This window comes from Coturnix japonica, chromosome 5 (assembly GCF_001577835.2).
Source record: "Coturnix japonica isolate 7356 chromosome 5, Coturnix japonica 2.1, whole genome shotgun sequence".
NCBI lineage: Eukaryota > Metazoa > Chordata > Aves > Galliformes > Phasianidae > Coturnix > Coturnix japonica.
In genome coordinates this window covers 35,472,641-35,497,320 of record NC_029520.1, presented here as the reverse complement: position 1 = coordinate 35,497,320, position 24,680 = coordinate 35,472,641, and the positions used below count along the sequence as shown (strand labels likewise).

The 24,680-nt window shown below is 53.3% G+C and overlaps 1 protein-coding gene across 3 annotated transcripts; it reads right to left on the bottom strand.

Annotated features, from left to right (window-relative positions):
• Positions 1 to 94: 94 nt before the first annotated feature.
• Positions 95 to 22,594, bottom strand: TMEM63C (transmembrane protein 63C). 3 transcript variants are annotated; one of them, XM_015865218.2, is made up of 25 exons: positions 22,485 to 22,578; positions 18,569 to 18,661; positions 10,897 to 11,010; positions 10,287 to 10,507; positions 9,248 to 9,327; positions 8,805 to 8,892; positions 8,137 to 8,174; positions 7,583 to 7,725; positions 7,303 to 7,354; positions 6,905 to 7,013; positions 6,333 to 6,406; positions 6,131 to 6,211; positions 5,938 to 6,058; positions 5,700 to 5,833; positions 5,349 to 5,471; positions 4,742 to 4,895; positions 4,268 to 4,374; positions 4,096 to 4,182; positions 3,612 to 3,677; positions 3,354 to 3,516; positions 3,158 to 3,263; positions 2,862 to 3,029; positions 2,451 to 2,566; positions 2,032 to 2,103; positions 95 to 1,922 (listed from the first exon to the last, which is right to left on the bottom strand). In XM_015865218.2, the coding sequence occupies exons 4-25, from the start codon at positions 10,482 to 10,484 to the stop codon at positions 1,710 to 1,712; spliced, it is 2,493 nt and encodes an 830-aa protein (XP_015720704.1). In that variant the 5' UTR covers positions 10,485 to 10,507; positions 10,897 to 11,010; positions 18,569 to 18,661; positions 22,485 to 22,578; the 3' UTR covers positions 95 to 1,709. The 3 variants fall into 3 exon arrangements, with proteins under 3 accessions (XP_015720704.1, XP_015720705.1, XP_015720707.1); XM_015865219.2 differs by lacking the exon at positions 18,569 to 18,661 and having other exon boundaries at positions 22,485 to 22,594; XM_015865221.2 differs by lacking the exons at positions 9,248 to 9,327; positions 10,287 to 10,507; positions 10,897 to 11,010; positions 18,569 to 18,661; positions 22,485 to 22,578 and having other exon boundaries at positions 7,583 to 7,667; positions 8,805 to 8,867.
• Between the last annotated feature and the right edge of the window lie 2,086 nt (positions 22,595 to 24,680).

Here is a 24,680-nt window from a genome sequence, read left to right as displayed (position 1 = left end):
TGCCTTTAGAGAGGGTCTGTAGCTAGACAAAAGGTGACAATGGCTGTCAGCACTGGGCTGGAGTAGCGCGCAGAGGTGATGACTGCAGGCAGCAGGTGGGTGAAGTCATTTTATTCAAGGCACGGTCATAGCGATAAATAACAAGAAGGTACAGACCTCTGGCACATTCCTACAGTGTGGCAGCCAAGGGCAATCCAAGCCTGAGCTCCCCCGGACTCAGTGCCACTCACAGGCACTTGCATCCCCCTCAGAAAGAGAGCATCAGGTCATTGGATGGGGCCACCAGCATCTTTCCAGCCCCAAGATAAGCAGCTGCAGGACACCAGTGCAGGGAGTTGGGAGCTCTCCAAGGTCCCTTCTGGAAGCCACAGCCACCACTTGGGCATGTAGAAGCCAGGGGGCAACAGGGCTGCCAGCCTTGAGAGCTTAGACCTCCAGCTCACTTCTGGATTTACACACTGTGTTCCCACTCCCAACAGCTTCAGTAATGCTGGGCAGAGGAAGTGGCACAGGGCACCCCTGCAATGCTGTTCCCTGGGGTCAGACCCCTCCACCACCCCTGGGGATAGCAATGATTGGAGAAGGGCACCCTCCCAGAAGTGCAACGCAAATGTGATTCCCCCAGCAGGGGAAAGACCCAGATCAGCTCTCTCAACTCCCACATAAGATCTTAGGCACCACCCATGGGCAGGCACCAGTTCAAGCCCTACCTCTGCAGCACTGCACCAGAGCAAGGAGAAAGTGCCTGAGCCCTGCCCCATTCCTGGGCAGCTGGCAATATGGGAGGATGACTGAGTCACGGGAAGAAGCAGGATTTCAAGAGCCCCACCTCTGCATTTCCAGGAGGCAGCAGCCTGAGCCCCCATTGGCACCACCACTATTCTACTATCAGCTGCCTGCTGTGGATTTACCCCAGCAGGAAACCGCCCAGGCACAGCAGAGCTGTGTGCGCTCATCCTGTAGAAGCAGGGCTGGTGGCACAGTACCTGCTTCTGCATCCAGGGTCCAAAAAGCCCAGAGATGCTGCCGGTGCAGGAGCAGGTGTGCACACATCCAGTGCAGCAGGATTTGTGCTCCAGAGGCTCCTGAACAAGTCAGGGAGTGCTGCCAGCCCCCTGCTGCTATTGCAATGGGATGGAGCTGTGTGGGTCCCCAGAGGCAGCCCCAAGCAGAGCATGGGCAGCAGGAGTGGGAGAATGGGAACCACCAGTGAAAGGCAGCTGCTGTCACGGCCACAAAGTACACTTGTCCCTGAAGAACCGAGGGCACAAAGTACACTGCAGCAGCAGAGGGAGGGCACAAGAAGGGTGAGCCCTGCCAGGACAGTGCTCTCAGCACTGCATGGGCTGGGGACAGCAGGATGACTGCAGCAGCGGGTGGGCAAGCAAAGTTTTGGCATGGCTGAGGGGACATGTGGCCATAGGCAGAACCTTCCTCCTCCCCTTGCAGTACAGTGTTTCAGGGTGACCTCAACCCAAACCCCTGCAACCTCTCTTTCCCATCCCAGACAGGAGGAGGCAGATGGGGATGTGGGGGTGCAGGGTGGCCAAGCTTGTCTGCAGTGGTAGGGCCACGCTGGCTTGCATGGGCTTAGGTCCCTCCCTCACATCACGTCCTGATGTCCCCCTGCCCCAAAATCACCTGTGTGTGGGTCCATCAGCGAAGTGGGCACCCACTGGTGCTGGCTCTCACCCTGGGAGCAAGGACACTCACTGGTAGCGGGGCTGGCTCTCCATCACAGGGCCGGTCCTGTACTCGCCTTCCACTGTCTCCAGCTCTGTCTCAAAGTTTTGCAGACCACAGTCCTCCCCATCCTCTGCCAGCTCCAGGTGGTTGCCCATGGTGCCATAAGACTGGTGTGCCGGGGAAGCTGCCGGTGTCAGGCTCAGCTCGGGCTCCTGCAACACTGTGGCCACAAAGAGCTGCCCCAGGGGCAGTGAGGTCAGGGATCAGAGGCTGGGTGCAAGGGGATGTTGCCCCAGGCTGGGAGTGAGATGGGGGCCTACAGCAGGTCTAGGGAGAGGTACTTACATTGGAGTTGGGTGTGGAGGAGACGCTGCTCCGCTCAGCGTCAGTGAAGGTACCCTCAGACTGATCAGACATCTGTGGAGAGGAAACAGGAGGAAGTCACACAGGGGCAAAGGGAAAAGCTTTGGGATGCTCCATCCAGAGCAACATCCCCCACTGGGGGCTTGATCCAAATCCCAGCCAAAATAGGGTTCACCCAAGGGGGCTAGAAAAGCTGGCCATGACCCTTCTAAACACAGCAGCACAGTGCTAATTTTGGAGATGGGGAGCTCCTGCATGAGTACCAACAGAGCTGATTGCTGGGGACAGGACCAATCGCTGCCCCTGTTCTGATCCAGGTGAAGCCAAACCCTCTGGCTGCACTGCAAATGCACCCAAGCAAGGCACAGAGTGGGAGATGGGAAGCAGCTGCCCACACTCACCTGGTAGCTGGATGGTTTCCGTGGCTGTAGCTTCTTCAGGCAGAGGCCAAAGAAGGAGAAGACAATGCAGGACAGGAGGATCACAAAGGTAAAGAGGGTGACAGGGCGGGTGGGACCTAGGGCAGAGACACAGGATCAACACGTGAGCCTCCAAGGACCTTCTGCACACTTAGCTGAACCTCAGGCTGGGGTGTGCTGGGGGTGCTCTGAGCCCTCACTCCCCTATTCCAAACACTAACTGACATCCCTGCATCTTTCAGATCTTCATCAAGTCTTACCATCCCCCTCCCACCTCTTACACTGTCTAACTCAAGGGTGACACCATCGACCCTCAAGGATGTAGCTCATCCCCCAGAACTTCAGACTGGTGACCCCAAGCAGTGGCAAGGGGCAGTCCCAAGCTGTCCCTACCAAGGCGTAAGACGGAGAAGAAGAGCAGCCAGAACATGCAGAGGATGGGGGCCACCACGACCTGGCTGATGGCAGCAACATGGAGCCGTTGGTTCAGCTTGGTGGGGATGTACACATAGTAGATGTTGTATCGGTCCACCATGTGCTTGAGCAGCATGTAGAGCAAACCTGTTGGGAAGACAGGAGATCTTTAGTGGCTGTTCCTTCCATATTTCATGGGAAGCCTCCACACTGCTCCTGGTAGCTGGGATAAGCTGCTCTCAGCATGGAGGGGGACACAGCATGGCCATACTCACCAAAGGGGACAATGATGGGGCAGGTGATGCTGTAGGTCATGACGACAGAGAAGATGCAGCAAGTCCACGCGTACTCTAACCCAAACTGGAACTGGTAAGCTTGGCTCTGAGACACAACCAACAACACTGTTATTGCCTTTGCCTTCCCAGGTGCACAGGGTCACCTGTGTATTCAGAACAAGCTGGGGTCATGTACCCGCTTGATGTGGAGCCGCTCGGGCTCTGACTTGGCAAGGCAGAGCCGGGCAGTATAGACAAGGAGGCCAGGGATGCGCAGCAGCTCCATGGCTGTCCCAATCAGGCTGGAGGTGACAACGTAGTTGACGAAGAAAGCGCCATTGTCTGGGAGGAAAACACACCTGCCCCATGGACAGGGAGGGTGAGAAGGCAGTGGAGTTAGTGCTGGGCTATGCCCTGTAGGTTCCCAGATTTTGGGGAGAAGGCCTTTACTCACTGGAACTTGATGTCAGCCTGGTCCAGGAAGTGGGTGTCAAAGAGCCAGCGGAAGAAGAGGTCCAAGCTGGGTGAAACAAAGGGGCAGCTCAGGAGGGGGACACAGAGCAATGTGGGGGACATACAGCCTGCACGTGTCTTTCCCTGCCCTGGGCTCAGATCACACTCACTGGAGCCAAGACTATGCAAATATCTGACCTGGTCCTTCTGGGATCTGCGAACGGACACACCACAAGCCAGGCACCAACAGCACCTCAGGCCAGCTTTGGCAGCCTGGGACAGATCCCCACCTAATCTATGGGGTATTTTCAGTCTGTACCTGTCTAGGAGCAACTTGGCATCACTAATGCATGAGCCTTTTCCTTCCCAGAGACAGGCATGTGTCATCTGTGACGGAAGCATCTCCTGTCCCTCAGCCCTCTCAGGCTCACTTGCAGGGAGAAGTCAGCCCCTGTGTGATGCCCAGGCTGCAAGTTGGTCTGTACCTGGTTAGCCCCAGAGAGGGCAGGATGATGACCATGAACACCAGGAAGAAGAAACACTTGTGCATGGTGAGCTGATTCTCACTTGACCTGGGGAAAGGGGAAAATAAAAGAATGTTGCACTCCTACTCAGCATGGCCCCTAATGGCCCTAGAGGAGCATGGGGATTCCTTACCTTGTCCAGTGTGACTCAAAGAATGCTGAGTAGTAGACGAGGAAGGGTAGGAAGACAGAGAAGGCCCAGAGTAGCAGTGTGGGGAAGAACTGGGTAACAATTGGGTTCTGCAGGAGGAGAGATGGTGGACACCCTCTTAGGACTCTGACAGCTCCAGGAAGGTGTACATGGTGTACAGGCAGCTCCCTGGGCAGGTGTACGTGGAGCAACCCTTCCGTGGGCAGGGACATGTTCTAGGAGGCAAGAGCTTAAGGACAGCCAAAAGCACCATGAAAATATGCTAAGTTCAAGTGTCCTCCCAACAGCTCCCAGGTCAATAAGCAGGAAGACAATGTGCTGCCAGCAGCTTCTGGTATCTCCTGGAACTCCTCCCACCCTTTTTCTTCTGCATGGACACCAGCTTGCCCTTCCCCATGGACACAGGTACAAAAGCTCAGGCATGCTCAGGGCCTAGGACTGTATTTCAGGGACTACCTTGAGGCTCTCCACAGGTCGTGTGACATTGAACATGTCCATTGTGTTGACGATGATGGCTGGTGTGGTGAGGAAGAAGAGGAGGATGAAGAGGCAAATATTAAGGAGAATGAACCGTACCCACCAGGATGTGCCACGGACTGACAAGTTCTCCCTGTGAGAGGAAAATATAACTTAGATGCTGTGCAGAGGAAACACTGTGTGTCTTGAGTCTTCTGTCTCAGTCCTCCAGTGCTTCGTACCCTGCTCCCCACACCAACCATTCCATAGCCCTTACTCTAAGCTAACCGTCGCTCTCCTTCCTATGCTGCTAAAACACAGCTACAGAGCTCCCAGGACCTTAGTATGACCACAGTGGGTACTGTACTACAAGGACGCCTTGGAGTAAGGCTAGAGAAGTCACAGCCTGGCAATCAGACCAAATCCTGTCTGATCCTGTGACCTAAGGAGTGATTGTTGTAGTTACCATTGGTAACTTCAGCTACGACCACAGAAAGGTTCTTCAGCTCCTTTCACCCTGGGAAGGTGCTCTATATCTCTGGATATGGTTTCCCCTTCCCAACTGCTGGCCTTTCCTCTCTCCATTCCTCCCGCCATAGGGGCTCACCAGATGATATCACTGGGTGCTGGAGCGTAGCGCACCCCCCACTGGTGCGACTTGACCACAGTGGTCACGGAGGACTGCTGGGGGTGCTTCCGGCAGTGAATGTGGCTGTAATCCTTCAAAATCCTGCAGGAGGAAGCCCAGGGTCAGGTCTGAACCAAGGGCTCAGGATCCCCCCTGCTTTTCATGAGACCCTTCCTGTAGTTTCAGGCAGACAGAGACAGTCTGGTTGCCTGGATTTGGCTGGAGGAGCAGTCAAAGTGCCCCCTGCCATCCCCAGAAGTGGTGGCCCCATCCCATACCACCACCAGGCTGTGGACCATGCTCACACAAGCAGGTGCAAGGGACACTCACACAGCTGTCATACGCTCATCCTGGAAGGTGACAAAGGCCATGTCGAGCCGCTTCAGCGTGATGCGGTTGCGTTCAGCGTTGAACTCATCTGTGAGCTTCTCCTCCAGTTCCCCATAGTACTGCTCAGCGTCCACCTGTGGGAACAGCCACAGCTGGGGCATGGGCAAGCCACCATGCTACCTGCAGTCCTGCCTGCACTGGGACCACGTTGCCTGAAGCCCTACCCTCAGCTTCCTACCTGCTCAAAGCCACAGAAGCGGCAGCAGAAGATCCGGGCACAAGGGTGGGTTTTTATCATGATCTTTCCTTCCTTCTGTGCCTTAGTGGTGAAGTAAAGCCGGCCTTTCATTGCCTTACGCCTGCCAGGAAACAGAGAGGACAGTTCTTCTGCCTCCATTCGACAGACAGGTACAGGATCCCCACGTACTCACCTCTCTGCATCCAGCTTCATCAGCTTGCGCACGTCGAAGCAGAACTGTATGTTGGTGACAGTGCAGCTGGGATAGGCCTCGCTGTGGGTACATGGACATGGTGGCACCAGGGGATAGTGACAGGGATTGGGACAACCTTCCCCCTCCTCCCCAGGGAAGCCCAGGTAGGATGGAGACATCCTGTTGAGATGAGGTTACTCACTGGAAGTGCTTAATGATAAGTGAAGGGTCTGTGATCTCCATGGGAATGTGAGTAACCATCAGTGTCCGGGCAACCTAGGGAAGGAGAAGAGGCAGAGGATGGGGCTGGAGCCTGTGGACCATTCATTTGCTATCCTGTTCAGCCCAGATTGCCGTTTGTGGCCATATCTTCTGCAGTAGAAGAAGGGGAAAGGATGTGCACTAGCGGAAAGGGCTCAGACATCATTGTGCACTAAGGTGGGAGCACAGCGAGGTGCAAAACCCATGGCCTTCCTCCCTTGCTGGCCTCCTGTTGCCCAGCCCCAGGGCCTCAGCTTCTGGGTACAGCTGGACAGCCACCTTGTGACAGCCAGACACAGCTGAGCTCCAGTCTTGGTGACAAGGCAGCAGAACATTTGTCTCCAGGCTGCCAGACGTTGTCCAGAAGCAGGAGAAAAATGACCTTGTCTTTCCATATCTACCCAGGTCTGAGCTGCTTCTAAAGCTCCCTTTACGTACAGCAGAGCACGTACAGAGCTGTCCATGTGAGCAGAGAAAGGCAGGGATGGTGGTTGTGGGGAGGACACAGCTCACCTTCTCATTCTCTCTGTATTCCAGGTGGATGGAGTGGTGAGCCATGCAGAGGATGGTGAGGATGAAATAGATGAGGGCAAAGATGCTGTGCAGCCACAGGAGACGATCTCTGGAGAAGGAGAGAACTGCATCAGCTCACGTTGCAGCACAGGGACCAGCCTGGTGTTTAGGTCCTTGCCATAGCCCCCCCAGCCAATCAGCAGAACCCTCTGAGCCTGCTGCCAGTGCTGGAGACCTAAGCCAAGGACACATGTGGTGCAGACAGACACAGCCTCCCACATGTGCTGTGCTGCTCACATAGGCTAGGCCCCAGCACAATGCACTGATGCAAGCACCACATCTGGGTGCTTGCAGCACTGCAGCTGCACATGCAGCTGCCCAATGCCAGCGCTACGTACTGTGTTGGGATGTTGGCGATGGTGGTCCGGCCAAAGTGAGTGGGGTTGTGTCCTGCAGGAGAAGAGGACAAGCAGGAGTTTATGAGAATCTGGTGCAGAGCGCTTCTTCATACTTGCAGGGCAAATGATACCTGTGGGCCCTCTTTGCTCCTATCCTCCCATCTCCCATGTCCCCAGCAAGCCCCCACCACCCTGAGGAACTATAACTGATGGAAGGGTCCTTTCAGCCTCCAGCCCCCAGTGCAGTGCTTGTGACACCCTGAAGCTGGGATGCACCTACCTAGGAGGTCCCCCGAGAAGTTGACAGGCAAGATGACAGCCACGGAGAGCACACAGACCAGCATCAGCAGGACCAGGAGGTGCCGCTGGAAGGAGAGGTAGGTGGTGGCGTCGATCCCACACTTGCTCTGAATTTCCTCATCCCTGGGAGAGAGCAGTGGGGGTGAGCACTAGGGGTGTCACCACCACCACACTGTCACTGCCTCCCAAACTGGGGACACTAGGGCCCACAGTGGAGCTGCTCTAGCCCCACAGAGTTCTTGAAAACTCACAGCATTCCACTTGCAGTATGTGGGATTTGGGCACAGAGGCAATGGGCCATCAGGCTGACATCCCATTATAAAACAGGCTCCTGCTGGGAGACACTGAAGCCCCATCCTTTGGGGCAGAAGCCTGGGGTCAGCAGAGCAGTGGAGGACAGAAAGAGGGGAACCCCTCCACACTCCCCTGGGGGACACTTCAGCAGAGCTCTCCTCCAAGGGTCTAACTCTTGGACCACACCCACAGGGACCAGCTCCCTACGGCATGGCCACAACACTGTCAGTACACACTTACTTCATCTGGTAGATAGAAAGGAGCCAGGAGCAGAATCCCTGGAAGGGGAGAGAGACAAGATGAGGTAAGGCCCACCACACCCCAAGCCCCAATATGGAGCGGACCTTGGATAACCAAAGGGTCATCTCCCTCTGCGGTTGGACTTGATGATCTTCGAGGTCTTTTCCAACCTGGGTAATTCTATGATAAATCTCCCTTAATCTGGTTTTTAGCCATGCTGGCCTGCCTTCCCTTTATTTTTTTTCTGTTATTTTTCAGGAATAATATATGCCTGCACGCAATATCCAGTATGATGACTTTAAATAGTTATCCTACCACCTGCAATTACTTTGCTCCTTTCCTTTCCCTGCCTACTTATTTTTTTAAATAAGTTCTGTCTTTTTACTTTTTTTAATAGCTACAACAGTAACTGATTTTTGAGCTTTTGTTATCAAAAGAGAGAAAGAGACAGCAAAACATGTAAGACCCTGATGGAAGGGTCCTTGTTTCTAGTGTAGCCTGTTTTGTGCCACCAAGAGGAGAAAAAGGCACATTTGGCAGCACTGGGGTAGCTCTGGGTGCCCTCATGGTATAACTGGCAGTGAATGTCCTGGGCACCTCAAAATAGCTCTTCTGAGAATGCCAAGAATAGCTGCAGGCTGCCTCTGCCATAACCGCTGTATACTTACCACATCCTTATTGTCAACATCCAGAGGGCTGCTCTCTGATGGGGACTTTTCCTTCTCACTCTGCTCCCCGTAGAAAAGTGACGTCAAACTTCAGAGGGAACAAAAGAAAGAAGTGAGTGAGGTATGGGAGAGGCAGCAGAAAGGAGAGGGAGAGCATCACAGGGAAACCACACAGATTTTCCTCAGCAGCCCAGCTGCTGAGCTGTTCAGGCAGCACATCATGCCCAAATAGCACCATGAGCCATGTCACCACATGCCCCATACCACTTTCACTGCAGTTCCCCCTGTCCAGGAAGGCTGGCCTTGATGGATACAGGTAGCCAGGCCATCAGCTTTGGCCTGGATGAAACAGCTGCACTCTCAGGACTCCTCTGTGAGCTGCACTACTGCCCCATTAGAGAGGCTGGAGCCAAACACATGCAATAGCTTTGTGGCCTGCTCACCTATCATTGTCCATCAGCAGTGCCAGGCGCCCATAGTCCCAAGCTGCTTTCCGAAGGCAGGAGAATATCAGGAGAAGGAGCTGGAGAAGGAAGGAAGGGACAGTGAAGGGTTTTGCCACAGGATCTTACCATCTCCCTCCTTCCTGTTTTCTTGCTGATGGGCTAACATGAAACACTCCTCAAGCCAGAGTGCTCTTGCTCTATGGCCTCACCACTGCTGCTGCAGGTAACAGTGTGGACACTGACACGGCACAAGTGGCCCCTGAAGCCTCACATATCTTGAGTGTACCTGCACCACAAGGGACTTCTGAATCTGGATCATTTCCCACTGTGGCAGCAGTCCCCAAGGTGCTGGTGACCACCACTTCTGCATCTGCTCAAGTATCATCTGCTACCTACCACAAAGTGGGCAAGGCTCTTGGCCACCAGCACTACATGACCAGAGCAGCAGGGTGCACCAGCACACACTTACACACACATATGGCTGTCACCACACCTGTAACACACACCCATGCTCACAGCCACCCTCTGACACCACATCCACAGCCTTCCTTATAGCCCCAGGTGAAGCTCACTGTGGTCATTGCCTGAGCATCTTAAGTTGGACGGGCAGAAATCATACTCATGTCCACAGGGTTTCAGCCCTAGCCCCATTCCCACCACGTTTGCAAAGCATCAACCTGCAGCACCATGGGAGGACATTTACCAGATGTACCTTTGGTTATCCAAATACCAACACAGCAAGCACTGTCCCACAGAATCAGAGGAAAGGGCTAGAAGGACCTCACAGCTACTTGGCCCTCACAGTAACAGGGCACTACAGAGACCCAAACACCTTCTGGTTGACCTCCTTTCTCAAGGAGATTGTCTTCAGCATGGGAGAGATGTGTCAAGAGGGTTTCTTTTAGGATACAGCTATTCCTGGTCTCCCAGGGGGGCATCCTTTCAGAGGCTGGGACACAGCAAACTAAACTTCCAGCCCTGAACCCCATTTTCTCTCAGGAGGTCCGTGGACACAGCACCCTCCTGGCCTGCTCACCAGCCAGAGGATGAAGTTGATGGCAAGCACAGTGGGCACACCACCAAATGGCAGCCCTTGCAGGACGCTGCTGCGTGAGTGGGCACTGAAGCATTGCTCCTCCGTGCTGTTCACCAGGGTGTCCAGGAAGCTGAGTATGTCCAGCGAGGTGGGGCCAGCCCCGTCCAGCGCTGGTTCCACCGAGTACACACTCTCCATTGGTGCTGTCACGAGGCCTCACCCTGCAACACAGGGCCAAGGTGAGAATAAAGCAGCTTCTGCTTGAAAAAGGGTCATGGCTCCCCTGGGTCCTTCACAGAGGCTGGGAGCTTGCTAAGGGCAGGGAGGGGATGAAGATAGGTGCTGATCTCATAATTTCATAGAATCATTAAGACTGGAAAAGATTATCTACTCCAACCTTTACTAGCATGACCACTAAACCATGTAACTCAATGCCACATCTCCACAGTTCTTGAACACCTCCAGGGAGAGCTGTTTCCCCAGTCCTACTAGCTACCAGGGAAGGACTGTGACAGACAGGGCAGAGGGGTGTTGAGGATGTCTCACATCTACCTCATATTCTTTCCTTACCCACATTAAAGCCCGTGCTATTTGGTTGCCTCCATCATACCTGAGACAGGTCTCTCACCACCTCTCCACTCAGTCTTGGAAGCTGAGTTCTGCCATGGCCACCCTGTTGCAGTCAGCAGGTAAAAACGAGGACTCAAAGCATTTGCTTGAGTTTCTGAGAAAGAGAAATTACAATGTTAGCAAGGGGGCTGCCCTTCATTAATTCCTGTCAGCCAAAGCTACTGCCTGTGGGACACTGTCCAGGCCTCCCTTCTCCAGCATTAAGGTCTGCATGATTTGAGAGTCAAGGGACCACCCTTCCATCTTCCCTTCCATCTTCCCAACAGAGCAGGATTACTCCTTCCAAAACTTTCTCCACTTCCTCTGGGAGCTGATGGTGCAGGCTACAGACACTGCCAGTAGGAAAGGCTTAAAGGCCATTAACAGTCAAGATTGTGTCTTACTTCCAAACCTTCCCTACTACCATGCTTTGGAGGAGAGGATCCTCTTCAAACCCTCAGCGTCTGAGAACCCTGTGAACAAACACTCTACAGAAGCCAGCATAAAATAGCATGATCATTATTAACAGGGATGCCACAGACCTGTGCACCAGGATGGTGCCAAATGGCTGATGAAGCACAGGCGGAAAGGGTCAAAAACCATCTTTAGGGACAGACGGGTTACTGACATGAGGGGGAACAGACAGACAAAACATTGTATTTGGAGGCCTTGAGCAACCAAAAGTAATTCTGAAGTTGATCCTGCCCTGGGGGGGGGGGGCAGTTGCTCTTATCAGATGGTGTCCAAGGGGTCCCTTCCAACCTCAGCCCATTTTGCATCTCTACTCTTAGGGACTTATGCTTTTGACAAAGTGACCTTCTGGCCTGCCTGGAATTTCTAAGGAGTTAAATGAGTTCCTTGTCCTGCAGACACACTGAGCAGAGTGACCACAGTCTGTGAGGCCGTGTAAAACCTCACTGCACCCACTAACATGGACTCTGTGAGCTTTGTATTTTTGCCTACATTGCAGACAGAGATCCCTGTTGCAGCCCCTGCAGCCACTCAGCCCCAGCTGATCACTGCTGCAGGATGCTCCTCACCCACACGGACAGGACAGATGAAGAGCAGGAGCCACAAACTGATTAAGCAGTGTCAAAGAATGTAAAGACAGCCAGGACCTCAAGGGACCTGGGTATACAAAGTGTTTATAGCATTTTCCCCATCAAAACCAAACAGGACAAAGCCTGCTTCAACATCAAAGGAAATCTGATTGAGAGGTCCTCGGGGATCACAGAAAGCGCACACAAAATACCTCAGCTTAGAAAGGGGATCTTCCTGAGCTCTACAAGGATTTACTTTTGTTGGGAAACATTTATGTCAGATGTGTCAGAGTGACAGATGGGAGACTACAGCAGCATGTGCATCTATGTGCACTGCTGTAGCCTCAGTCCCTCCCTCTTAGACCAGTCAGCTTTAGCTCTCCTTGGAGGTACTGACCATACATGCACTGACCTGGCCAGTCCCAGTCCATGGCATCTGGAGACACCCCAGACCCAGCTGGGGGCGTGAGGGGACAAACAAGCAGCAGCCATTTGTTCCAGCCTGGCTGCCTCCTGCTCACTGTGAGACCACCAGGGCCTATGGCTGGGGTCAGCCCTTTCCTACAGAGATGTTCTCAATCTGTTCTTTCCATGTGCACGTCTTCCTCCCTCCCCTTCCCATGTAAACAGCAGAGCCATCACCATCTGGCATTTTCAGCTGCTAAATAATTCATTGCCTTTTTGTTAACACAGAGAGATTGTCTCTGGCCGAGGGAGCTGTTGGACCTTCAGCAAATAATCAAGGAGACTCTTAGCAACCTCTGAGTCCCTTCTCCCACCACACTGCAGTTTGTTTCTAGGCTCTGTGCTCATGTCCGTAGGAGGAACACACTGCTGCAAGATGACAGGGTGAGAGGACTGGAGAGAGGATCAGCGTGGGTTGGCTTCCCCTGTCAAGTCCTTCTTGCTGCCCTCTTTCACTAAGAGCAAGCTGTATTTGCTGCCACTCCAAGCTTTCCTGTCTGCGGGCTTCCCAAATGCAACCCAGTGCTGCCAGGCCCTGTCTCTCCACAGAGCAGTACTTTATCAATGCCAGTCTTCCTGCACAGAGACAATTAAGGAGCAGGAGAGGAGTAAAGCCACCTGGGCAGCTCTGTCCACCCTCTCTTGAGTACCTTCTGCTCCAAAGAAGCCATCCTATTGTGCTCAGTCCTGTAACACAGTGCTTGTAGTAAATCACATCTCTGAAGATGATCTCAAGCTCATTTTCCTGCCTTTTCACCAGTTCCCTCAGCCTCTGCTTTCCAAACCAATGCCTTTTTGGCCCACTTTTTCCAGTTAATCCCAGCTCTTATGGTGCTGCTCTTAGGAGAATTTCTGCAAATTGCATAGCAGCAGCACTGCCATTACAAAAACTGCTGGAAACAACCAGATAAGTAAATCACATAGGAAAAGCACATGCAGCAAACAGCAAGAGAAGATTTCTGCTCCTGTGCACAGCCTGAGCCCAGTTCTGTAAGGACATGGGCAACTTCCCTTCAGAGCAGAGGTCCCCATAGCAAGAAGTTGCATGGGCACATTAAGTCAGACAGACAGTTGCTGCCAAAAGACCTCACATTTTCACATCAGTTTATGAGATAATGCAGTATTTTGCAATACTCTGGTAATGGCACAGATAAGTCCAACCAAGTGCACAGAATCAGCAGAGCAGTTCCTATCTGCTGCCATACCACTGCAGGGAAGCTTCCTGCCATTGTGTTTTTCCTGACCTTTATGGGGCAGCAGAGGAAATGCTGTTGTGAACAACAGAGCCAGGTGGGTGCATTCACATCCAGGGATGTTGCAAGAGCTCTCTGTTAGCAGTGCGTGGCCAGTGTCAGTCACAGCCAGGCATCCCTCTAGGCAGGCATGGTCCCCAGCAGTGACAGTGCCAGCCACGTGAGGAAATGCAGAGCAGGCAGGGCTGCAGCTGGGAAAATTAAGCAGTAACAGACAAGCAGGAATCACCATACATGCCCCAGCCCATCAAGGGCTTACAGGAGATATGCTAATACAGGGTTAGGAAATGTGCAGAGAGACAGAAAAGCAATCCTTGCTCCTCCTCTTGCAATGGCTGTTAATGGGCAGCACATTTATCAGACTGGCTGTTCAAAATGATTTATTGGATGATTTCTATGAACCATTTGCAGTGTGTGAGGTTTGTCTTAAATAATCAGTGCCCTGATTGCTTTGTTTATACACCAGCATCTGCTTCTCCTCTCTGGTTGGGTGGGCACTAATCCAGAAAATCAGATTTCCAATTAAAAATCAAGCATTTATTTTACGCAAAAACAATTTTATACAATTTGTCTTTCCCTTTAAACATTCTGACAGAAATTCATTTGTTCAGGCATTCTGGGAAAGCTGGAGTAGCAAAACACCACACCAAAGCTTTGGGAGAGCTCAGATAACTAAGCTGGGTTTCTCCAAGTGCTGTGCTCATTCAGTGCTGCTTGAGCAGGATGAGGTCACTAGTTTTTCTGGCAGGTGAGTAGCTGTGGCATAGGATTGTAAAGGACTTGCTTCTGGCCACAGAGAAGCCAAACTACAAAGCCAGGTATTTGCTTCCCTAATGTCTCCTGGAAACCTGTCACCCTGCTACATGAGTGCCTTTCTTCCTTCGCAAGGAGCCAAGCCCATGCTGCAGGAGGGGAAAATGAGGACCAATGTAACAGAAAATTCAGGTCCATGCCCTTCTGTGTCCCCAGCCATGCACCTCCAGCACTTGGCCTTGGCCAGCAGTGAATGGGGCAGGGTAGGAACCAAAAGCCATTGCCAATGACTCAACACAGCACAAAGCTGGGGCTGGGAAGTCTGTCTGATCCAAGCCCCGTACTGAGCTCAGCACAGCCTGGCCAAGTCAGTAGCAGCACCAAAGGGCACGGTGACCTCTCTCTCCTCACAGTTTGGTGTACAACAGAACAGCCATGCTGCATGCCACATCCAGCCCTGAATGGGGCATGATACTGAGGACGCTATCCCGAGGGCACTGCCCCCAGGACACAGCTCTCAGCAGGGTAATTGAAGGAGGTGTTACTTATGCCAAGCCCAAAGCATTTTGCTCTGCTATGGCCATGGTACAGGCAAATCCCCAGCGGAAAGCCCCTGTCCAATCACCAGCGAGACAGATGCTGGGTCAGAGAACATGTACCAGCCCCATCCCATTAACTTGCCAGAAAAAAGACACCCTGCAAACAGAGCAAAACATGCCAGGAACAGCAACCTGCCCTGCTGATCAGACCCTGGAGTCACTGAAGTCTGAGACAAAGCACTACCTGGCAGCAGCTGATGACTCCTATCAGTATTACCACTTGCTCAGAGACTCATTTTGCCATCACCAAACAAGACATGACTGCACAGAGAGGTGGCAAGGACCCAGCAGCTGATGTCCCTTGTCCCTGTACATCCCTGCAGTGGTGGTCCCCTCCTCAACCACTGCTAACCAGCTGTCCCACCAACAGGCATCACCTCATCTCCAACACCCGCCAACACCTGCAAGGCTGACAAGTGCTTCTCCTGTTTGGCATCAGAGGCTGAGGAAAGCACCTGGGGGCAGATGGCCGCTTCCCCTGTGGGGTGACCATGTCTACACAGAGCAGGGTGTCATACTAACACAGAGAAAAGCACTGCCTCCTCTGGTATAACTCCTACCTCTTGGAAACATGGGCATGGCTGCTTGCAGTTTCTGCACGAGCCTACTGCAGGTCACAGCTGCTGTTCATACCAGCAGAAGGTGCCAGAAACACTGCGGGCTCCAGAAATGAGGAAAAGGGAAGGTAAGAGAGCAGCTCCTCCCTCCCCAGGTCCCTCTCACTACTCAGGAGCAGTGGGAGGTGGCAAGGAGAGTAGGAGTTTGGTGTGCTGTCTTTCCTAAAGCCACCTGCTGTAGAAGTTCCTCTCTATCTGCAGCACAGCACAGCTCTGCCCAGCCCAGCCTCCCTATGGGAGGGATCAGGCCAGGGTTGTGCTTGTGCCCAGTCATGCAAGCCAGGAGCTGGGGAGCCACCCCAGTCTGGACCCAAATGCCCAAATCCCACCATGCTGCAGCTGAGCATCAGCCACTGAGCTGGGGCTTCCCTCCAGTTCCCAAGGCCCTGCTGCCACCAAGAGCAGCCCCTTCTCCTCAGCCTCCCACCTTACTCCTGCCCTCTGAGTCTTTCTCTCAGCTTCTGCTGGACATCTCCCTTTGCTTTGCCCCTGAGGCTCAAGCATCCACAGTACCCCTGCATCTGGCTCAGCTCCTGGAGCAAAGGAATCCTCCTGCCCTGCCCAGCTCACCTCTTGGTTAGCACAAAAGATTCTTCCTGCAAGCAGTAGGTTATAACACTATATATACACACACACAAGATGTAATTTTAGAGCATTTGCAGAGCTAGAACACTTTCCATCGCCTGAGCTCAGCGCCAGGAACACAGAGCGAGGATCGGGCTGCAGTGGGAGCCCACAGACACACACCACTTACCAAATGTGGCCCCAGCACAGCTCTCCTCCCACCTCTGCCAGGCTTCCAGCAGCACTGGGTAACACCAGATGACCGGGATGAATCACACCACCCGGCATGTGGGAGCTGGCAGCGCTGCGGAGGCTTCACCCAGAGGGTTACATAACAAGGCTGTGGCCCAGCCCCAGCCTACAGCCTTGGGTCAGCACATAGCAAAGGGAAGGGGAAGCCTCTGGTTGTGAGCACAGCAGCCTAGGAAGGGAGGACAGGGACAGAAGTACTCCCCAAAGCTCCTCAACCCTGTGGGGACCCACCACACAGCCACCCCCCCACACCCCTCCCCAGCATGCAAGCAAATCTGGTCCTTGAATGGGAAGAGAGTGGATGCTGAGCCAGGCTCCCGGCCTCATCCCCCAGTCTTGTGCAGCCCACGCAGCCCGCAGAGGGAGAAGCGGGAAGCAGCTTCTGTGGAGGGAGGCAGCTCCTCAGGCAAGCTGCAGGCTCTGCAAGGCACACACTGTTCCAGCCTCCTCCTGCTGTGATGGCTGCAATGGTGAGATAGTTCATCCCTGCCACCCGTCTCCCTTCCATAGCCACGTACCCCCTGCAGGGTATGGCAGGGCAGGCAGCCCCTCACCTCCCCAGCCTGGTTCACCCGCCCCATCTCCTCCCAGAGTGGACATGGGGAGCTGAGCAGCCCCAGAACATCAGAAATAAACCCCAGGCACTGGGAGGGGGATGAGATGCCTGCTCCAGCCATGTCCACCACCCAGCAGTGCCACATAGCCAGCAAAAAGGTTGGATGTGACAGACAAAAACACAAGAAATGGCTCATTTCCCTTATGGCAAAGAAGGAAGTGTCACATCTGGACCTGTACAAAGGCTAGGGAAAGGACAAGGCATGGGGAGGAAGAGAAAGGGTGGGCCAACAGAGGCAGCACAAAGCCAGGATCGGTGATGCTTTGAGCACAATTCACCCTTGGAAAAAGGCTACGTGGGACCAGGGAGATGAAGTTGATGGACATGTGGAAATGTCCCCTGTCACTGGGGTGTTCTCTGGTCAGGCCAAACAGAGACAAAAAACACTAAGCCCCACCTCACACAGGGTGAAATCCTCTCCCTGCTGAAACCAGTAGCAATTCTCCTTTCACCAGGGCCATAAATTTAACTTATTGCTTTAGATGGAAAGAAACCATGGAAATTCAGCTACAGGAGCTGTCTAAATAAATCGGGAGTTAGAGGAACTCCTCTCACATGTAGCTGCTGGGATGAGCTAACCCTGAAACCTAACTATTACCCTGGAACACTAGGACAGTTGTTGGCAATAACGGTACACACACTAGAGATGGCATGGTAATTATGGCATGGCAACATTCAGCAGTTTCCTTTATAAGTCCCATTACTGGGCTTCTGTACATCTTGGTTTAACTCTGTGCACAGACACACATAAGCCCTGACCTCCCTGCCACAACAGAGCTAACCTGCAAGTCCTTAAAATGTGACATTCTCAGGAGGCGGCACAAGCAGCTGAGCTTCTATCAGTGTAATTCACTTTGTTTTGCTTCTGAAAAAGGAAGAATTTGATGAAATGTCACGAAAGCAAACAGAAGAAATTAAAAACTTGGATGAAAGAATTAAAAACTTTATGAAAAGCTCCCGACAGAAAAATCCAATGAAAGTGCCCGATCAGATTAATAGCAGCACAATATGAAAGGAAAAAAGCAATAAAGAGGACTTGGAAGCAGAACAAATAAAAGAATTATGACTTTCTGAAACACATATCTGACAAAAAAAAAAAAAAAAAGTAATCAAACGTTGCCCAAACCGAAAACCAATTTAAAACTTGAAGTCAGAACAACCTACATGCTATAGTTAAATTCCCTGTATTTACAAACAATGCTTTCATGATAGTTTTTTCTAATGGACACAGAATTTAAGCAGTTTCATTCAGCTAACTAGGAATTGTCACACTATAACCTCACTCACTTAAGCACAGCACAGCACCCTGCTCAGTCAGAAGTACCACAGCTTATACTCATCACCAAGAATCAGCTTGTCCTTAGGAAACAGCAGCAATCCATAAACACAGCAAGATTACAGATAGGCAATTACACCATCGTTTTCTGATCATTCATTTAAATCGTGACTTTGACCCCTCCATCCTATTCAACAGCAGGCTGAGAGCCAAGCGAACAAGGCAGGAATAAACTTACTCTTGAGTCTAAGAAGCACGGCTCATTCTTCTGCCTTTTTTTGCCACTTCTATGTAATTCTGCCAGTTGTGTCTTCTCCTTGAGGAAAGCAGCCTAGAAACACAAGGAACTGTGTATGTTTCCAGCCCAGAACCTGTAAGCCCTGGATATCTCTTACTGATGTAGAGACTGCTGCTTGCAGGCTCAAGGGAAGCAGATAACCACCCCATTTCTGGTTGTTTCTCTGACACTTTGGGGATCGCACCATGGCAACCAGATTTCTCGGAAGATGTGAAAAACAATCACAGAAATGCTGAGGCTGGAAGGCACCTCTGGAGACCATCCTGCTCAACCTCCCTGCTCAAGGCAGATGACCTACAGGAGGTTGCTCAGGGCCATGTCCAAAAAGCTCTGAATGTGTCTAATGACAGAGACCCAGCTCTAACCCAGAACTATGTTGAGCTCACACTGGCCTGCTGCAGCCAGATCCTCCAGCCCAGCAGTTCTAAAGCCCAGGGTCACTGGGAGTTGGGATCCCAGCTGCACTGATACCCTGTGATCTTTGGCCAGCCAGTTCCAAGTCCCCCAGCTTGCCAGCCTCCATGCAACCTCTCAGCACCTTCAGTCTCCTACCACCACCTTCTAGCACAGAATGAAGCAGCCCCTGGCAGAGCCCTTTCTACTCTCTCTTAGGAAGAACTCAGAATTACCTGAAGATGTTTTTCCCACCTCTCACACCCTACTTTTTAGCACTTGGGAGTGTAGAGGAGCTTGGCTCATTCCGACTCAGCCTTCCCCATGGCTTGCCCAACCTGTAGATAACTGTAGATAGCAAGACCCAAGACATGAATGCTGAGGAATCAGGTCAGCTAAAGCCGACCTCTTCAATTTAAAAATACCATCACTTGAGATCAAACTACAACAGCTCTAGAAGCCCCTCCTTGGCCAAAGCAGGACTCAGGGAGACAGCACTGGGAGCTGCACAAATGATCCTGGTGCTGAAATGCTTCCGTACAGTGGCATTTAAACTCCCTGGAGGCTGAGCAACATTACAGTAATTTCAATTAGGAATGTGATTTCCCAGCCAAAGAGGCTTGCTCTGCAGCCCTCAGCATGGATACAGCACTTAAGCCTGTACAGCCATCCACCGAGAACACCATACGGGGCACGCAGAGCGGGACCGTGCTGAAGCTTCTGTAACCACCAGACAGCCACAAAAACTAAACCCAACAAGGAGGTGCAGGAAGTGCCAGAGAGGGGAAGGCAAAATAGGGGCAGAGGGATGAGAGAGAGGAACCCACGAATGAGGCCTCTCTATCCCACCTCCTGCCACCAGTGTGGAGGCATCCTGTGTGATCTGCCTGGCCCTGTTTCATCCATTAAGCACCAACAATCATGTCCTGGGTGTGGAAAGAACTGTGCACAGCTACCTGGCTCCAGTTCATCGCATTGTTGTCATAATGGTGTGAGTAAACTCATGCTATTGTTATCATCTAATAACAGGGGTGATAGCAATCAAATTACCAGGCTGAGCTGCATTTGAAGCAGTAACTTAAGGCAGTTTTAAAAAGACATTCAGACACCTTAAAGGTAGATACCAGAGTGGTCATCCAAAGCACCAGGGCATCTCATTGTTGGAGGTCTCACAGCTGCGTAGGGGCTGAGCGCAATCAGGCCACAGCTGAGGCAAACTGGGGCTGGAGCTGCTGCATAGAAACCAACCAGAGAGGACAAATGCGCTCCACTGCTTCCCCAGAAATGATCTCACACAAACAGCTTTTGATCTGAGCTCAGTACACAAGCAATGCAATGTTTTCTTCAAACTTTTGGCTAAGTATGCTAAATATATTTACAGCAATTAAGCTATGTAGGTAAGAATGGCTGTTTCACCAGGCACAGGAGTGATGACTGCAAAAGGCTTTGGTGTTCGCAGGACTCATGGAGGAGTCAGCACTTGCACAGCAAGCACAGCGATGTTTTCGTACGAGTTTAGGTGATTGATTAGTTTAATAACAACTGAATTCACTGGTGGGTGTCAGAAACATTTCTCCTTCTCACTGCCACTTTGGTGACGTGATCGCAGGCTGTGAAGACAGGGGTATTTCCTGTGAGGAATACTTAAAGCAGACACTCCTCCTTCTACAACTCCACAAATTCTGGCTCTGGAGCTGTGCTGAACCCTGATTCCTGTGCCTGGGGCCACAGCCTTGAATGGCAGTGGGGCTGTGGTCCAGCAGCAGGCCTCATGCTTCCTACAGGCTACAGTGGCTGAGGTGTGGGCCTGCCAATTCATGGAGTGTTTTGGAGAGCAGGGACAGAGGGAGTGGGGAGATGTCACAAAAAGAAAAAAAGAAAAAGAAAATAATAAAAAAAGAAAATAAAAAAGCACCAAAATGCACTGAGACACAGCTACAAGGAGAGCAGAGCCAACATGCTGCCATGGCAAGCAGGCAGAGGTTTAGGCTTACAGGGAAGCCGGAAAAGCCCATATGTGCTATGGAGTCAGAGGCTGCAGGGGTCAGGCAGCCTCCATCCCTTTATTTATTACTCATTTGTTTGCAGAGGGCTGTTTGCCAGCCTACTGAAGACAAATCCTTCCTGACAGAGCTGCCCCTGCTTCCCTCTCCATCTGCTCAGCGCCAGCACCGCTTTGAAAGCAGCAGGGCCAGCACAATAGGCTCAGCCCTGCCCCTGAAGCACCTGGTCTTGCTCCCTCCTGCTTCTCCCACACCTTCCCCAAGCTCCCCTTTAAATACCACAGTGTGCCCCCTCCATACCCAGCAGTACATCCTGCCTCCTCCTCCTCTGCTCAGACAGGCCTGCCCTGCACCAGCATTGTAAAGCCCAGTGCAACACAAGGCAGGGTTCCATGGAGCAAGGTGATTGCTCCCACCCACCTGCCCACCCAGCCTTCCCCTCCCCTCCTGCCTCCACATCCATCTCCCCACTGAATTCTCACAAAGGGAAGAAAGCAGGAGCACAGATCGGTGTTGAAAATGACAGAAAAGCAGTTAAAGGAATATATATGTGTGTGTTCATTTAAAAAAACAACAGTAAAAAACCCCAAACCAAGACCCACACACACAACAATCCAACACCATAAACCTCAGCCAAACAAAGGTGCCTCTTTCTGCTGGATCGCACGCTCTGTGTCAGAGAGATCTCTGCATTGCACACCCCTATGCAGCACCGCTACCACGCGGGAGGACATGAAGTGCGGAGTGGGGACAGCATGGCCCCAGGTCTGCACACAGACCCGAGTGAAGCACAGTGGGGGAGAGCAGCTGAGACAGTGACACAACCTCGACCCTACAAACCCTTCTGCTGCAGTCATCACTGCCCGAAGCCGGGGCAGGTAGGGGGGGGAGGCACCTCCGGCACCCCTCCAGATGTGGTCCCCGGGCAGGCTGTGCGGCCGGGATGACGTGGGGACCGAGCACGGCTGTGGCATGACACAGCGGCGTGATGACATTTCGGCTGGCACAGAGGCAGCAGCACAGGCACCCAGAGAGCCCGGCCCTGGGGCTCCCTCCCTTCCTGCCCGTGGCTCCGAGCAGCTCCAGAAGCCCAGGGCAGCCCCGCTCGCTGGGCCCCGCCGCCCACCCGCCAGGTGCAGACGAGCGCTACGTAGAGCCGCACCGGTACGCGCCGCAGCACGAGGACGGGCAAACGGCACCTCACCTGCAAGAAGTACCCAGAAACCTCCTCCGGCAGCAAACCGGCCCCATCCCCGCATCCCCGACCCACACAGCCCCCTCCGGATTCCCTCTGCCGCCCGCCGCCGGCATTCCCGACGGATCCTACGGGCGGGTCCGCTGCGAGCCGAACACCGGCGGGGCACCCTCCCCTCTCCTCCCAAGGGCCCAGCGCAGCAGCGCAGCCCCTCCCGCAGTCGCGCCGGCCTCCCCCAAGCTGCAGCCCCGCGCCCGACACCGACCTGCCCGCAGCTCGCTCCGTTCGAGGCCCGCCGCCCGGCCGCGGGGTGCCCAGCCCCGGCACGGGTACGGGAAGAGGAGGGGGCCGGGGCCGCCCCGCCCCGCCCCGCCGCCCGCCCCGCTGCGGCGCACCCCCTCCCCGCCTGAGCGCTGCTCGAAGCCGGGGCCTGCGCTGCCGGGGCCGTCTGCTCTCCAACGTGCTCCGGCTCGGGGGAGGGCTGCGGGCCGGGCTGCGCGGAGCGGCCTCTGCGGCACGGCACTGCACGGCACGGCGATGCGCGGGGGGCGCGTTGCGGAGCGCAGCGGCGTTCGCTGAATCTCAGCTGCGGATGCGGCGTCGCCCGGTTGCGTGGCAGCTGAGAGACTTGGCGGGGATCCTACCGGCTGCCGAGCGGCCGCAGGGTGGCAGGAGGGCCTGAATCTCCGGGGCTAAAAGGGGCTTCGAGAGCCCGTTATCCACCAAGCACCCACCACGCTCTTTCTGACCGTGCAATAAAAGGCGAAGGGGCAGCAATGCTGTAGGCTGCAGAGTGCTCCTGGCCTCCCCGGTCCCCATTCCAGCTGGTAGTCGGGAGCAAGCGGGGAGCAGCCACCAAAGGGTGACCCCGGGGAGGTCCCGCTGATGTTCAGAGAGGTTCGTTGCTGCCATCCCATGGGGGTGTCCCGGTTTCACACACGTGGCTGCATTGCTGAATAAACAGCACCTGAGACAACCTCTGAAAGATCGTTTAGGCTCATTGGGTCTCTTCCGGGCTGGGGAAGTACAGCCCAGTGCAGAGCCCTTGCCCGTTAGGGGAGCACTGCCATGAAGGTACGGTACACGAGGGAAAGAAAGAACACAATAAAGCAGGCAGCCAGGAGCCTCCCTTTGTGCTGGGAATAGACAGCACTGCTCCTGGGCCGTGAGGATCCAAGGAAAGAGAAAGAACCCGCTGTCTCCCACAGTGCCCTTCCTTTAACCTCCTTATGGCTGTGGCCCTAGCATAGCACTGCTGATGGTGCAGGGCAAAGTGGGGTACAACTGGATATCCACTGATAAAATGTTACTGTTAATGAAACAATTGTCCCCAGCCAGTGGCTTTCAGAAGCTCCCATAGCTAAAGCAACATGACTAACATCAGGGAGCACTGGAACAGACAAGGACTTCCATCCCTCTCTCTCCATCTCCCTCAGCCCCAGCAGCAGCTGTGATGTGGAGAAGTTGCTCAGCTGCCCACTTACTCCCAGCAAGCCAGTACCAGTCCTACAGCATCACTCAGGCTCTGAGGCTGTGATGGCTCCTCATGGCAGGTGACATGGGCTGTCAGGATTCTGCAGGCTGCAACCACTGAGCTACAGGGGCTGTGAGAAAGACAAATTTATGGAGTTTTCTGAAATCACTCGTGACAGTGGATTGCTTCTGGTTCACCAGTGCAAGATTCCCATTTCTCAGGGAGTACAGACTATATTATTCATAAGCCATGGCTTCTCTGACCCATTGAGCTGGAAAACAAGATGCTCCATCATTTAAATTGGCAAATGTCATGGTGTAGCACTGACTCCTGAGCAGAGCTGACCTCCTTGACCCTGACCCATGAAGTGCTACAGGTATGATCTTGCAAGGATTGGGACATCCCTGTGCTGGCTGTTCCCTGCCAGGTTGGCCCAGCAGGATTGACTGGGCCTTGCCTGGAGGCAGATGGTGGAAGGAGAGAAAGCAGAGTTAAATTTGGAGCCCAAGGAAATAAGAGCAGGGAAAGAGGTAGACATCCCCTGTGAAGCACCCTGCATGGGTGAACTGCAGTGCAGTCTCACCATACCATGGGTCAGACAGAGAAGCCATGCACACAGTGCTAGGTTAGAGCATCCTTTGCTTGGCCCCAGGTGCAGCCCCATGCTTCCTTGTCTGCAAACTGTTTCAAGGACAGAGTTACCTGTTCCTGGAAGGATTTTTTCTCATTACATGATGTCTTGTCCTTTATGAGCAGGAGCGGGTTTATTCGTACCCTGGTGACCAAGAGGAGGTTATTCCCCAGATAAAGAAGGAAGTTCACACCTGAGGGAATTAACTGTGTGATCACTCACTGCTGGGTGGTCCTCTTCTGAGGCTGACATTACACAGCCCTGCAGCACTCACTCTCATCACAGCCATGAGTGCTCAGCATTTCAAGCTGGGCTCCAGGACATTGAGCAGACACCCAACAAATGTTGCCCCCGCA

Coding starts and splice junctions, on each gene's coding strand:
- TMEM63C (XM_015865219.2), bottom strand. CDS start 10,484: ATGGAGAGTGTGTACTCGGTGGAACCAGCGCTGGACGGGGCTGGCCCC. Junction 3,264..3,353: donor AGCGGCTCCACATCAAGCGG/GTACATGACCCC, acceptor GTTGTGTCTCAG/AGCCAAGCTTACCAGTTCCA. Junction 2,567..2,861: donor CTTCTCCGTCTTACGCCTTG/GTAGGGACAGCT, acceptor TCTCTGCCCTAG/GTCCCACCCGCCCTGTCACC.